General features: G+C 45.2%; 1 protein-coding gene across 1 annotated transcript in view; it reads right to left on the bottom strand.

The window, feature by feature from the left end:
• The window catches only part of LOC118966656 (von Willebrand factor A domain-containing protein 7-like), a 43,743-nt gene that overhangs the window by 1,581 nt on the left and 26,720 nt on the right, over nucleotides 1–15,442 (bottom strand). The window contains exons 18-19 of the mRNA XM_036989398.1: nucleotides 2,197–2,496; nucleotides 992–1,291 (exon numbers count right to left, since the gene is read on the bottom strand). Coding sequence (XP_036845293.1) covers nucleotides 992–1,291; nucleotides 2,197–2,496 — 600 coding nt within the window. The remainder of the gene's footprint in view (nucleotides 1–991; nucleotides 1,292–2,196; nucleotides 2,497–15,442) is intronic.

Genomic DNA, 15,442 nt, shown 5'->3' with positions numbered 1-15,442 from the left:
TTAACGTTGAAAGAATTCGTTTTAAATTTAAAAAAAATAATAATAAAAGGCTTGTAATTTTCTGCAACTCAAACATCTTCACATTTGTGAGCTATGGTTAGCATCAAACAACTTTAATCAGAGATATGGATATATGATGATGCTTATGTCTCCGCCCTAACAATGAGATTCTTTGTCCACGAAACGGAACGGCGGGCTGTCAAGCACCTGCCATTTACAGGTTCTGGTTCCTCCATTTATGTTTCGAGGTTGGACTTTAGCACACTAGCACGGTTAGCAGTGTGCTTAAGGTTAAGATATATATTTTTTAAGAAGATAAATTGTAGAAATAGGCGGGGTTTATGACTTTGTGGCTGTGGTATCTTGTGACGACCAGGCACAACTCCGATACAAAGTGTTTTTTTCTCAAAGTTGCAGGGATGTCACATGTCCTATTTATAACAGTACACTCATAAACTAATCACTGTAAAACTTAGATTAGATCAAATAAGCCACATGTAGCAAATAAGCCATTACATTTTCTGTTAATCAAATTCAACACTTATTGACCTCCATACAAAAACTCCTCATTTGGTGAGTGAACAAAACAAAAACCGCCACCTGCCAGAGTAAACAGATTTTGGGACCAGTTATCCCTCTCTTCACCTCTTTCTCTTTGATTACGCTCAGCGCATGGGATTCTTGACCAAACACGTCACGCGGTTGCTAAGCAATTCGTCACCCAATGTACTGTGGCCTGATTGGGACTGTGACTCGAGGGACAAACAACAATTGCTGTCAGGATACGATATAGCGAACATAACACACCCACATTGAACCACACCCCCAGGTGGCTCCTTAATTGGGGAGGACGGCTCATAGTAATGGCTGGAACGGTATCAAACACATGGTTTCTATGGTTTCCATGTGTTTGATAACATTCCATTCACTCAATTTAAGCCACTGTTATGAGCCGTCTTCCCCTCACCAGCCTCCTGTGATGCCAGGTTACCTTGGTGGTGTATAGACAGGTGCCGACATTCATGGCTTTGTCCACCGCCACCAGCTCCACTGTCAGAGAGCAGCACGAAGCGTTGAACGCTGCTGCAACAACCATCTGCTTTAGGTCCGTGTGGGTGAGGCTGCCTACGCCCTGGAGGTGTGTGAGGCTGGCGATGCCTGTGCCATTGACGCCGTCTGTCAGGTTGGCAGAGAGCTGCCAGAAGGCAGAGTTGCAGGCTGCTGGGTCAGCTGGGCAGTCGACCGATGAGACACTGACCACCTCACACTGGGGAGGGGTGACATCTGTCACCTGCAATGGGGGGGAGAGATTAAGTGATGAGGAGAAAGAGAGACTTGGGTTCTATAAGTCTAATTCTGGCCCAGAGATTTAAAAAGCGAAATAAATAAATAAAAAACGCTGGACGGAATGACGTCACACCTACAACAACTTTTTTGCTAAAAACCTAGTGTTGGTTAAAATAATAAAGTAGTTGAGTTTATCCATTTAGGGAAATTGATGAATGAACTGCAGACAGCCTGTTTGCCCTCCCACCTATCTGGTTCATGTCTCAGGTAGCCTGCAAACGCCTGCATGGACAGAATGCAAGAATGTACTCATATCTGGCATATTCGAATAATTCTAATGTGCCAACGTGTCGCCACAGTCAGCGCCATGATGAAACTTGCACTCTAGTAAATCTGAAATAATTGGATGTTGAAACTTGTATCCAGCCAATCAGAAAAGCAAGGCGAAGCAATTCAGGCATTCTGGAAAGTCAGGACAAGGATCCTGCAAAGAAACATTATTTGTTATAGTTGAAATATAGATTTAGCAAGCTGTTGGCATTTATAATCACATGCCCTGCATACCTTCACAATTATTATTCATCATTTATGTTTTTGGTCGAATTAACCTGGATCAATAGAACTTGCCTATTGACTACAAAGTGTAAATAGGATAATTTAGCTTAAGGTTAAGATACAACGGCTTACTGTCAAGCACCTGCCTTTTACAGGTTTTGGTTCCTCCATTTGTGTTTCGAGGTTGGACTTTAGCACACTAGCACGGTTAGCAGTGTGCTTAAAGGTGAAGATATATTTTTTTAAGAAGATAAATTGTAGAAATAGGCGGGATTTATGACTTTGTGGCTGTGGTAACTTGTGACGACCAGGCACAACTCCTCCCCTCACCAGCCTCCTGTGATGCCAGGTTACCTTGGTGGTGTATAGACAGGTGCCGACATTCATGGCTTTGTCCAACGCCACCAGCTCCACTGTCAGAGAGCAGCACGAAGCGTTGAACGCTGCTGCAACAACCATCTGCTTTAGGTCCGTGTGGGTGAGGCTGCCCACTCCCTGGCGGTGTGTGAGGCTGGCGATCCCTGTGCCATTGACACCGTCGGTCATGTTGGCAGAGAGCTGCCAGAAGGCGGAGCTGCAGGCTGCTGGGTCAGCTGGGCAGTCGACCGATGAGACGCTGACTACCTCACACTGGGGAGGGGTGAAATCTGTCACCTGCAGAAAAGAGAGAGAGAGAGAGAGTGAGTAATCATGGTGAAGAGGGAGAAGAGATGAGGAAAGGAGGCTATTTAGAAGTGGACGGGCCCATACGGTGGAGACGGGCCCATAGGGTGGAGACGGGTCCATACAGTGGAGACGGGCCCATACAGTGGAGACGGGCCCATATAGTGGAGACGGGCCCATACAGTGGAGACGGGCCCATATAGTGGAGACGAGCCCATATAGTGGAGACGGGCCCATATAGTGGAGACGGGCCCATACGGTGGAGACGGGCCCATATAGTGGAGACGAGCCCATATAGTGGAGACGGGCCCATATAGTGGAGACGGGCCCATACGGTAGAGACGGGCCCATACAGTGGAGACGGGCCCATACAGTGGAGACGGGCCCATACGGTGGAGACGGGCCCATAGGGTGGAGATGGGCCCATAGGGTGGAGACGGGCCCATACAGTGGAGACGGGCCCATATAGTGGAGATGGCCCATAGAGTGGAGATGGCCCATAGAGTGGAGATGTCCCATATAGTGGAGACGGGCCCATATAGTGGAGACGGGCCCATATAGTGGAGACGGACCTTATAGGCCTGTCAGCTCTCTAGTGTATCTTTATATATCCACATTCTAGCATATCTAATAAATCTATTTGTATATACACTGAGTGTACAAAACATTAAGAACACCTTCGTAATATTACGACCCCCCCCCCGTTCCACAGGGATGCTGGCCCATGTTGACTCCAATGCTTCCCACAGTTGTGTCAAGTTGGCTGGATGTCCTTTGGGTGGTGGACCATTCTTGATACACATGGGAAACTGTTGAGCGTAAAAAACCCAGCAGCATTGCAGTTTTTGACACAAACCAATGCGCCTGGCACCTACTACCATAACCCACTCATAGGCACTTAAATATTTTGTCTCCACCCTCTGAACGACACACATACTCAATCCATGTCTCAATTGTCTCAAGGCTTATGAGTCCTTCTAACCTGTCTCCTCCCCTTCATCTACACTGATTGAAGTCGATTTTACAAGTGATAAAATAAGGGATCATAGCTTTCACCTTGATTCATCTGCTCAGTCGATATCATGGAAATAGTAGGTGTTCTTAATGTTTTTTACACTCAGTGTAGATATATCTACATATCTGAGGTTACCTTGGTGACGACAGAGAGGCGCAGGACGGCGTAATTGGAGTCGGCGGTGGCCCCGGGCGCCACAGCCTCGATGGTCAGGGTGACGTCTGTTCCTGAGGGTGTGTTGGCGGGCACCGTGATGGTCAGTTCACCGGTGGCGTTTCCTCCGGTGGTCACAGCGATGCTGATAAGTTAGCAGCAGCAATGGGATAGCATTAAGTGTCAATACAAGTGATGCCAAGAGAGGACAATTTTTCTTAAGGTTTTTGCCAGCATAGAGGAGAAGCTGATTTTGAACAGATCTGTTTTGGTCCCTAATCTGTTTATGCTGAAATTATTCCTATGGCCAATGTGTACATACTGATCTGGAATCAGTCTCAGGCTTTGATATTCCAGCCGTGATCCCTACCTGCCAGGGACGTTCATTTTGAAGTCTCTGTCGTTTCTGGCTCTGATTTTGTAGCTGCCTCCAGTGGTGTCGGTCATGACGGTGAAGGGAAGGGTGAAGGGTTTACCAGGCTCCATGCTTCTGTCCACCACGGCCTGAGAAGACAAGAACAACAAGATCTGTTGAGTAGTTGTTGTGAGGTCCACTTTTTGTTTGTTGGCCCATTTACAGAGACACATTTCTGTGCTTAGAAAGTCCATGTTGTAATTTGTAAGTAGGCCCACAGTACTACATGTTTAGGGAGTAATAGTCAGTCATGTTTTTCTTTCTGATATTGTCTATAAATGTCTATGACCATGGTTTTTGTCTAACACTATCCCAACATGCAGTATAGACTCCTTCACGATTTACAAATGAAATACGTTTTTCAATGTAAACTTACCTTGATGGTAACCTTGGAGACAGACATCTGAGTGGTGGACTGTCTCTGGAACACGGTGGAGGAGACCACGTCTGTCCCGTTCAACAGCACCACAAACTCCCCCGCAGGGACCTTGGTTACCGTAACTAGGAAGTCTCCGTTGCCCATGTCTTCCAAGGTACCGCCTACGACCTCTAACCCTGACACGGTCACCAAGGCAACGTTGGCCACCTTGACAGAGGCTGGGCCCTTTCTGCCCAACACGGATACCAACAGCATGGCAGGCATACCTGGGAGAAGGAGAGAAGAGAGGAGGAACGGAGGGAAAGAGAGGGAGAGAGAGAGAGAGAGAGGAGGACGAGTGTAGAGGTAGGGGGAGAAAAAGGGAGATTGAGAAGGGGACGAGTGTAGTGGTAGGGAGAAAAAAAGAGGAAGAGAGAGAGAAAAGAGATAAATTATTTTGAAGGGTGTGGCTATGTAACTGTTCTAGGTTCAGATCAATTATTACAAATGACAATTAACTGCTTTTTGTGACTTTGATGAAGTAGGCTTTATACATTTATAAAATGTATTGTTTCGACCCACAAAACATCAAAGAGGGCCAGCCTACTTTCTGATAGAGAATACAGCGATGAGTGCAAAACCTCTCGCCAGTGAGAAAAACAACATGCACAATGATCATCTGCCTCTAACGGCTGTAATGAAGTGGCAGCTGCATTCATGAAGATGATGTCGCCATAGTAAAATTGTGATTGACAGATTACCTGCTTGATATGGTAATGATGATGATTAAGATGATGTTGTAGTGTTTTACCTGCTTTTGGACGGCCAGAGATGAGGGCATATCCTGGGTGTGGTCCCTCGAAGGTCTCCACAAAGTCATAAATGAAGGCAATGGTACTCTGACCTGGAGACAGACACACACACACACACACACACACACACACACACACACACACACACACACACACACACACACACACACACACACACACACACACACACACACACACACACACACACACACACACACACACACACACACACACACACACTCAGTCAGTGCTGTATTCTCTCCCTTCTCTCATGGCTCTAACAGACCTGGGGTGAAATACTTTTTTGACATATTTGTACATGATCTAAAATAGTTACGGTTAGGGTTAGGTAATGAGTTAGCTAAAAGGGTTAAGGTAAGGGGAAGGCGTTAGCTAACACGCTAAGTAGTTGCAAAGTTGCTAATTAGCTGAAATTGTTCTGGTGAGTTATTAACCTTTGGGATGCTAGACGATTGCGTAATACAGCCACCCATCCACCACGACCAAACATCCCTCCTCCTTTTGTTTCTGCATTAAGAAACCTTCTGTCTGATGTAACTATACCAAACATAGCAGACATTTGAAGTCTGAAGTTTACATACACTTAGGTTGGAGTCACTAAAACCTGTTTTTCAACCACTCCACACATTTCTTGTTAACAAACTATAGTTTTGGCAAGTCGGTTAGGACATCTACTTTGTGCATGACACAAAGTCATTTTTCCAACAATTGTTTACAGACATATTTTTTCACTTATAATTCACTGTATCACAATTCCAGTGGGTCAGAAGTTTACATACACTAAGTTGAATGTGCCTTTAAACAGCTTGGAAAATTCCAGAAAAAAATGTCATAGCTTTAGAAGCTTCTGATAGGCTAACTGACATCATTTGAGTCATTTGGAGGTGTACCTGTGGATGTATTTCAAAGCCTACCTTCAAACTCAGCACTTCTTTGCTTGACATCATGGGAAAATCAAAAGAAATCAGCCAAGACCTCAGAAAAACATTTCTAGACTTCCACAAGTCTGGTTCATCCTTAGGAGCAATTTCCAAATGCCTGAAGGTACCAAGTTCATCTGTACAAACAATAGTACGCAAGTATAAACACCATGGGACCACGCAGCCGTCATACCGCTCAGGAGGGAGACACGTTCTGTCATCTAGAGATAAACGTACTTTGGTGCGAAAAGTGCAAATCAATCCCAGAACAACAGCAAAGGACCTTGTGAAGATGCTGGAGGAAACATGTACAAAAGTACCTATATCCACAGTAAAACGAGTCCTATATTGATATAACCTGAAAGGCCGCTCAGCAAGGAAGAAGCCACTGCTCAAAAACCGCCATAAAAAAGCCAGACTATGGTCTTGGTCTTGTAGTAGATTGTTTCACAGGTGGCAGACAATGTGAGAAGGCTTGTGAACTATATTTCCATTGTATCTGAGAGGAGGAGGAAGGACATTTATGACGAAATGAGCGGTATATAAACCTTTGTACATGGTATTATGACCAGAGCTCTCTAAATAAACATTCCTGACAATTGTAGCTGGGCCTCCGTCTGATTCAACCAGTTTCCTAGAAATTCTGGGTATCAGGCTGAGTAATCAATTTAAATTGGGTTTATGAACACTGAGAACTTAATTCTCTTGACATTACCTCAATTACATCGACGAACCTTTACCCCTGAAAATTGACTCGGAACCAGTTTTTTTCTTGCTTTTTATTACTTACTTTTTAAAACTGAATGGTTGGTTAAGGGCTCATGAGTAAGCATTTCACGGTAAGGTCTACCTACACCTGTTGTAAACTCAGCAAAAATAAAAACATCCTCACTGTTAGCTGCGTTTATTTTCAGCAAACTTAATGTGTAAATATTTGTATGAAGATATCAAGATTCAACAACTGAGACATAAACTGAACAAGTTCCACAGACGTGACGAACAGAAATTGAATAATGTGTCCCTGAAGAAAGCGGGGGTCAAAATCAAAAGTAACTGTCAGGATTTGGTGTGGTCACCAGCTGCATTAAGTACTGCAGTGCATCTCCTCCTCATGGACTGCACCAGATTTGCCAGTTCTTGCTGTGAGATGTTACCCCACTCTTCCATCAAGGCACCTGTAAGTTCCCGGACATTTCTGGAGGGAATGGCCGTAGGCCTCACCCTCCGATCCAACAGGTCCCAGACTTCTCAATGGAATTGAGACCCGGCTCTTCGCTGGCCATGGCAGAACACTGACATTCCTATCTTGCAGGAAATCACGTAAAGAACGACTAGTATGGCTGGTGAAATTATCATGCTGGAGGGTCATGTCAGGATGAGCCTGCAGGAAGGGTACCACACGAGGGAGGAGGATATCTTCCCTGTAACGCACAGCGTTGAGATTGCCTGCAATGACAACAAGCTCAGTCCGATGATGCTGTGACACACCTCCCCAGACCAACTCCAAATCGATCCCGCTCCAGAGTACAGGCCTCGGTGTACTGCTCATTCCTTTGACGATAGACGTGAATCCGACCATCATCCCTGGTGAGACAAAACCGTGACTCATCAGTGAAGAGCACTTTTTGCCAGTCCGCAGTCTGGTCCAGCGACGATGGGTTTGTGCCCATAGGCAACGTTGCTGACGATGATGTGATGTCTGGACCTGCCTTACAACATACCTACAAGCCCTCAGTCCATTCTCTCTCAGCCTATTACGAACAGTCTGAGCACTGATGGAGGGATTGTGCGTTCCTGGTGTAACTCGGGCAGTTGTTGTTGCCATCCTGTACCTGTCCCGCAGGTGTGATGTTCGGATGTACCGATCCTGTGCAGGTGTTGTTACACGTGGTCTGCCCCTGCAATGACGATCAGCTGTCCGCCCTGTCTCCCTGTCGCGCTGTCTTAGGCGTCTCACAGTATGGGCATTGCAATTTATTGCCCTGGCCACATCTGCAGTCCTAAGGCACGTTCGCACAGATGAGCAGGGACCGTGGGCATCTTTCTTCTGAGTCAGTTGAAAGGCCTCTTTAGTGTCCTAAATTTTCATAACTGTGACCTTAATTGCCTACCGTCTGTAAGCTGTTAGTGTCTTAACGACCGTTCCACAGGTGCATGTTCATTAATTGTTTATGGTTCATTGAACAAGCATGGGAAACAGTGCTTAAACCCTTTACAGTGAAGATTTGTGAAGTTATTAGAATTTTTACGAATTATCTTTGAAAGACAGGGTCCTGAAAAATTGACATTTCTTTTTTTTTTGTTTATTTGGTGCATGTGACACATTTGAATGGATTATTTAAACCCAGGTCTGGGCTCTGTGTGTATCCAGGCTGCCATCTAGTGTTGAGCGTGAGCATAACACACATATTTAATAGAACAGACATATTTCTATTGTAACTCACCAGTGACCTTCAGTGTGTAGGGCTGGTTGGAGTTCATGCTGATTTCCCATAAGCCTGTATGTTTGTTGGAGGCCAGACGGACCCGGAAGAGGTTGCCCACCGTCTGGACAGTCCCCAGTTCCCCGTTGGCCTCGTTCTGTTTCTGGGTCACACCTGTAGGGGCAAGGAGGGTGACAGTCAAATAGGATGACAGTCAAACATACTGTCAATGGGATATACCTGGTTCATGATACCTTGTTGAAATGTGCTTTGTGCCTTAAAACCATTAAGATCGCTACATACTCAAACAAGCAAAACAGGTCAACTGTAACCCTTAAGGAGAGAAAACTAACCTTAGATCAGTGTCTAGGGGAAATGTCATCCTATTCAGTTAGGTGAACCTTTACCTGAAAACTGATATTAGATCAGTGTGTAGGTGTTGGAGCTTCCCACCTGCAGGGTTCTTCAGGGTGAAGGTGAGGGACTTTCCAGTGATGTAGATGGTGATGTTGTTCAGAGACTCGTCCAGCAGGAAGGAGAATGTCTCAGCTTTGCCTGGGTTCCTCGCTCGCTGTAGGACTGTCACCTGAGGAGGAGGAGGAGGAGGACAGAATGAGAGAGGAGGATAGAAAGAAGAGGTGATGTAGGGTATGTTGTTGTTTTATTGTAACGTGGAGGATTTAATTTTCATAGATATAACAATTATGTCTAGGCATTTCTAAAATTCATTATTTTTAAAGCACATGTTTTTTAATTGATCAAGTTTTGAATTATTCCGAATCAACTACTGATCTATAACAAAATGGCCACCAGTGTTGACTCACCAGAGCGGAGGTGGAGGAGTCGATGATGACGTCAGTGGCCTGGGGCAGATTTTCCTTGGTGACTCCAATGGCCTGACCACCAGACGCCAGCGCCAGGTCCTTGTAGGTCTCGAATGTAGCTGCCCTGGACTCTACTCCACTTCTCCTCCTTCTAGCACCAGCACCATCACCAGTCATGAAGAAAGACACCTGGAGAGACACATAGGTGTGTTTGAGAGAGTTTGACTGGTCGTATTCATTAGGCACCAAATTAAGAATGAAAGAAAAAAGGCAGTGACTACCTCTCCAATAAGAATGGCTTGTTTTCATTTGCCATTGCAAAACATTTTGCTGCATTTTGCTACTGCGTGCCCTAATTAATAAGATCCTGAACTGCAGGACAGGAAGTGTTTGAGGAAGTGCTCACGGCTGACTTGGTGCTCCTGATCAGGGCCAAGATGGTGTCCCTTAACGCAATGTCCTTGGCAACGGCATCTGTGAAAACATAGATGTGGGACGACGCAGGGGCACCGGTCAGCGCCAACTGGAGAGAGAGAGAGAGAGAGAGAGAGAGAGAGAGAGAGAGAGAGAGAGAGAGAGAGAGAATGCTTAGTATCTTTATTTATTGTCAGGTGCATTATAAAGAAAGAATGGGATTATATCTGATTGGAAAATAGCCATGTCAATCACTGTACCTGTAGGCCTGATAAGCACATCTCAGGGAGGTCTCCGCCTCCATCAGCTTTGAGTTTAGCAATCTCTGTTTTCATAACATCAGGGTTTGTCGTTCTTATCAGGGGTCCGAACTCTGCACACACACACAAACACACACTGATCACTAACCACTTCCTGACTTAACCACACATCACACAGGCATTTCGGTGACTGCCAGAGTTTGTCAGTGATGTTTTGCTAAGGAGAATGCTTGGTGGAGTGTAAAGCCAGCTTTACTTGGGTCGTTGAATGGGACCAGGATGTACTGGGAGGGCTCATCCTGTGTTCCCTTCTTGCTGTCGATGATCTCATTGACGACTCGTTTGGCTTCAAGGATGTCATCCTTCATGCTCCCTGTGGTGTCGATCACAAAAGCAACCACTGCCGATCGCGCAATGCCCATGAAGCTGTGGGAGAGAGAGAGAGAGATAAGAGTGAGATTGTGAGTAACTTCAACATGGGTAATTCCCTCTTCCCCTCCACTCCTGCCCTTCACCCCCTCTATCCTTCTCCTCCCCTTCACCCCCCTCTACCCCTCTCCTCCCCTTCTCCCCCCTCTACCCCTCTCCTCCCCTTCACCCCCTCTCCTCCCCTTCACCCCCCTCTACCCCTCTCCTATCCTTCGCCCCTCTACCCCTCTCCTCTCCTTCACCCCTCTACTCCTCTCCTCTCCTTCACCCGCCTCTACCCCTCTCCTCTCCTTCACCCCCCTCTACCCCTCTCCTCCCCTTCACCCCTCTACTCCTCTCCTCTCCTTCACCCCTCTACTCCTCTCCTCTCCTTCTCCCCCTCTACCCCTCTCCTCTCCTCCCCTTCACCCTCTTCTACCCCTTTCCATACCGTAGGTAGTCGTTGTCACCGGCGGCTCCCCGGATGTCGTCCAGCAGCTGGAGGGTTGCGGTCGTTGCCACGGTGACAGCAGCAGTGTGCAGGGCCACGTTGTCAGAGCGACGCTCGTCCTTGCTGATGCCCCCGCGAGGAACCTCAGAGCTGGTCAGGTCAGCTGCACCTCCATGACTACACTTACCTGGGGGAGGAGAGGTGATGATGGGTGTTATACAGGGAGTGTGTGGGTAGCTGGGGAAGGTAGTGTGTGTGTGTGTGTGTGTGTGTGTGTGTGTGTGTGTGTGTGTGTGTGTGTGTGTGTGTGTGTGTGTGTGTGTGTGTGTGTGTGTGTGTGTGTGTGTGTGTGTGTGTGTGTGTGTGTGTGTGTGTGTGCGTGCGTGTACCTATAGGCTTAACTGAGGACAAGATCCCCATGTACCCAGAGGTGAGTTTCTTCTCATTAAGGATGTTAGGAAGGATGGAGTTTGAACAGAATCCCCCATTGGCACAGTCACTGCAGGTCGGGGTGCTGACTTCTACCGAACCAAATCACAACGTAAGAGTCGGTCTTGAATTACGGTGGCATTAAAAATATATATACATATATTTTTTTATTTTTTTATTTTTATGAATGCATGTTACCATTCTAAATGAACCAATATGGCAGCTTAATAACTTTAAATAGTTTTTACCATTATAATAACATTGTACCACCTGTAGGAGTAGTAATATCAATGATGGTAATTTTAAATAAAGTCAGATTTTCAGAAATGGAGGCTACAAATGCTCAAATCTTTAAAAATGATTTACTAGTGATGTGATTAATGATTTTGCTCACATTGTTATTTCCCTTCATTTAAATTGACTAACACCAAGTGACACATTGGATTGAGCAACACCAAATTATCCACGGAATCAAGGGATAAAAGTGTGTGATTAGCTAATCACTTTCTTTAAAATATAGACTCCTCCCAACTAACAGTTTGCCGCTGGGGAAAATGAGCAAGGACCTTGAATATCTTTGTCATCAGAGATATTAAGGTGGTGACACCAATGACGTAAATCTGAGGGACACACATTATACTAGCAACAAAATAGGTATTTTATCAGCCTTTGTTTTTAAATTACTTTATACAATATATTATATCATTTTGTTCACTGTCTATTCAAAATAATAGATAGATATGTCAAAATCCCGAAAACATTTCACTACACCTCAACACATCACCAATGGGACGAGCCAATTTGCTGGGACCCAGTAGTTTCTACAATGCATACAAATACACTACCAGTCAAAAGTTTTAGAACACCTACTCATTCAAGGGTTTTTCTTTATTTGTACTATTTTCAGAATAGTCATTGCAGAATAATAGTGAAGACATCAAAAGTATGAAATAACACATGGAATCATGTAGTAACCAAAAAAAGTGTTTAACAATTCCAAATATATTTTATATTTGAGAATGTTCAAAGTAGAGACCCTTCTCCTTGATGACAGCTTTGCACACTCTCTTGGCATTCACTCAACACACACACACACAGGTCAGGATTTTCAATCTTTACTGACGATTGAGTAAAGCCAGTGTGTCTATGTATGAGGGTAACTCAACACTATACATGTCAGCTACTACAGTGACTGAAATGACTGCCACACTTAACAAAGAGCCTCAGTCAGTTTCAGAATGGGTGGCAAGAAATAAGATATTTCTAAATATTTCACAAACTAAAATCATTGTATTTAGGACAAATCATCATAATGCTTGATGGTTTTTGCGACTGAACTTGAAACTTTCCGTAAAGACTGACCTTCATATCTTAAAGTAATGTCATTTATCTTTGGTTATTTGAACTGTTCTTGCCATAATATGGACTTGGTCTTTACCAAATAGGCTTCTCTTCAACACAACTGATTGGCTAAAACGCATTAAGAAGGAAAGAAATTCCCAAGTTAAGTTTTAAGAAGGCACACCTGTTTATTGAAATGCATTCCAGATGACTACCCCATGAAGCTGGTTGAGAGAACGCCAAGAGTGTGAAAAGCTGTCATCAAGGCAAAGCGAGGCAATTTGAAGAATCACAAATATAAAATAAATGTTGATTTGTTTAACACTGTTTTGGTTACTACCTGATTCCATGTGTTATTTCATAGTTTTGATGAATTCACTGTTATTCTACAATGTAGAAAAATAGTTAAAATAAAGAAAACTCCTGAATGAGTAGCTGTTCTAAAACTCTTGACTGCTAAGTGTAGATGGGTTTCAGTAGAAAGGACTTTCTTATTTTATCTTATAAAATAACAGTTAACTAAATTGTCAAGGGACATCATTTACCACCGCAAATCAAGAATGACCCACACACACACGCACACTCACACACGCACTCACACACACACACACACACACACACACACACACACACACACACACACACACACACACACACACACACACACACGCACACGCACACACACACAAACACACACACGCACACACACACACACACACACACACACACACACACACACACACACACACACACACACACACACACACACACGCACACACACACTCTCTCCTAAATCCTAAATGGGCGTGGTGGTCCTTTCTCTTGCCCATAATTCCCTCAGACTATTCTGCTTTATCTGGCTCTGTTGAACATAGGAGATTATATGTGTTTGTGTCCCTCTCTGTCTGCCCTTTAGACTTCCTGTAAACTTAATGACCTCAATATCGTATGAAGCCAGAGGTGGCAGCAGATTTCTCTCTTTGTCTCTCCTTTTTAATCTGCTGTCATACTTTTCTCTAACATTCCAAGCACGCCTCCCTCCTTCGTTCCCTGCCCTATCACCCTCCCTCCTTCCCCCTTCCTTCCCTTCCCTATCACCCACCCTCCTTCTCCCTTCCTTCCCTTCTCTAACACCCTCCCTCCCTCATTCATTCCCTGCCCTACCACCATCTCTCCTTTCCTGCCCTACCTACATCCCTCCCTCCAGTTGGTGCCCATGCCTAGCTGTCCTCGTTGCTGCATTAACTCAAGCCCTCCCTACCTGCCAGGTTTTCCAGTGGGAGATCGGGGCGGATTAGATTGGCGTAGGGTTCAGTGTATCCCAGATCCACCCAGTTACTGTGGCTGTAGAAATCCTGACAAAACACAAGCATGTATTATATACCAAGTCTGTGTCTGATGGAAAGCCATCTATCTAATTCCCTATTACAGACACCTCTAGACAGAAGTACTGTGTACAGTCCTCTCCCCAGTGTCTCTCTAGCTATCTGTACTGTGTACAGTCCTATCCCCAGTGTCTCTCTAGCTACCTGTACTGTATACAGTCCTCTCCCCAGTGTCTCTCTAGCTACCTGCACTGTGTACAGTCCTCTCCCCAGTGTCTCTCTAGCTACCTGTAGTGTGTACAGTACTCTCCCCAGTGTCTCTCTAGCTACCTGTAGTGTGTACAGTACTCTCCCCAGTGTCTCTCTACCTACCTGTAGTGTGTACAGTCCTCTCCCCAGTGTCTCTCTAGCTACCTGTAGTGTGTACAGTACTCTCCCCGGTGTCTCTCTACCTACCTGTAGTGTGTACAGTCTTCTCCCCAGTGTCTCTCTAGCTACCTGTAGTGTGTACAGTACTCTCCCCAGTGTCTCTCTAGCTACCTGTACTGTGTACAGTACTCTCCCCAGTGTCTCTCTAGCTACCTGTAGTGCGTACAGTACTCTCCCCAGTGTCTCTCTAGCTACCTGTACTGTGTACAGTACTCTCCCCAGTGTCTCTCTAGCTACCTGTAGTGTGTACAGTCCTCTCCCCAGTGTCTCTCTAGCTACCTGTAGTGTGTACAGTCCTCTCCCCAGTGTCTCTCTAGCTACCTGTAGTGTGTACAGCCCTCTCCCCAGTGTCTCTCTAGCTACCAGAAATGTTTGCATATCCCCTCTTTCACCCCCCCCCCCCCCTCCCCCTCTCTCTCCTCTTACCTGTAGTGTGTGCAGTACTCTCCCCAGTGTCTCTCTGGCAGCCTGGAAGTTCTCCCTTTGTACGTTGGCCTTGATGCTGGCCACCCCATCAGTTATAAGGCGCCTGCCCTCAGCAAACGCCTCTGAGTTGAAGTGATGGGCTGGGCTGTTATAAAAAAGATTATGATCAATTGGTTTCATGTAGAACACGACTGTAGCAGTGATATACCAAATGTTCACTTGGACTGGCACAATAATGACAATGATTAATTGTTTATATAGTTCAGACATTAGATCCACTAGAAGAAGGGTGTATGAGTGATGCACATCCTAAACCTTTAGAATAAGGTTCTTAGGAATAAAGGATTTGAGAGCAGCATATGACGTGTGCTGGATAAGAAACCTAGTTCAATAAAGATTTATTTATTTTTGTAGTAAAAAAAAAAGATATGAAAACGTATGTTTTCTTAATTAAATTCTACAGAGATGTACAGAGGCCCATTATCAGCAGCCATCACTCCTGTGTTCCAATGG

Source organism: Oncorhynchus mykiss, chromosome 10 (genome assembly GCF_013265735.2).
Source record: "Oncorhynchus mykiss isolate Arlee chromosome 10, USDA_OmykA_1.1, whole genome shotgun sequence".
Taxonomy (NCBI): domain Eukaryota; kingdom Metazoa; phylum Chordata; class Actinopteri; order Salmoniformes; family Salmonidae; genus Oncorhynchus; species Oncorhynchus mykiss.
Note: the sequence above shows the minus strand (reverse complement) of the source record. Positions and strands in the feature narration are given on the sequence as shown.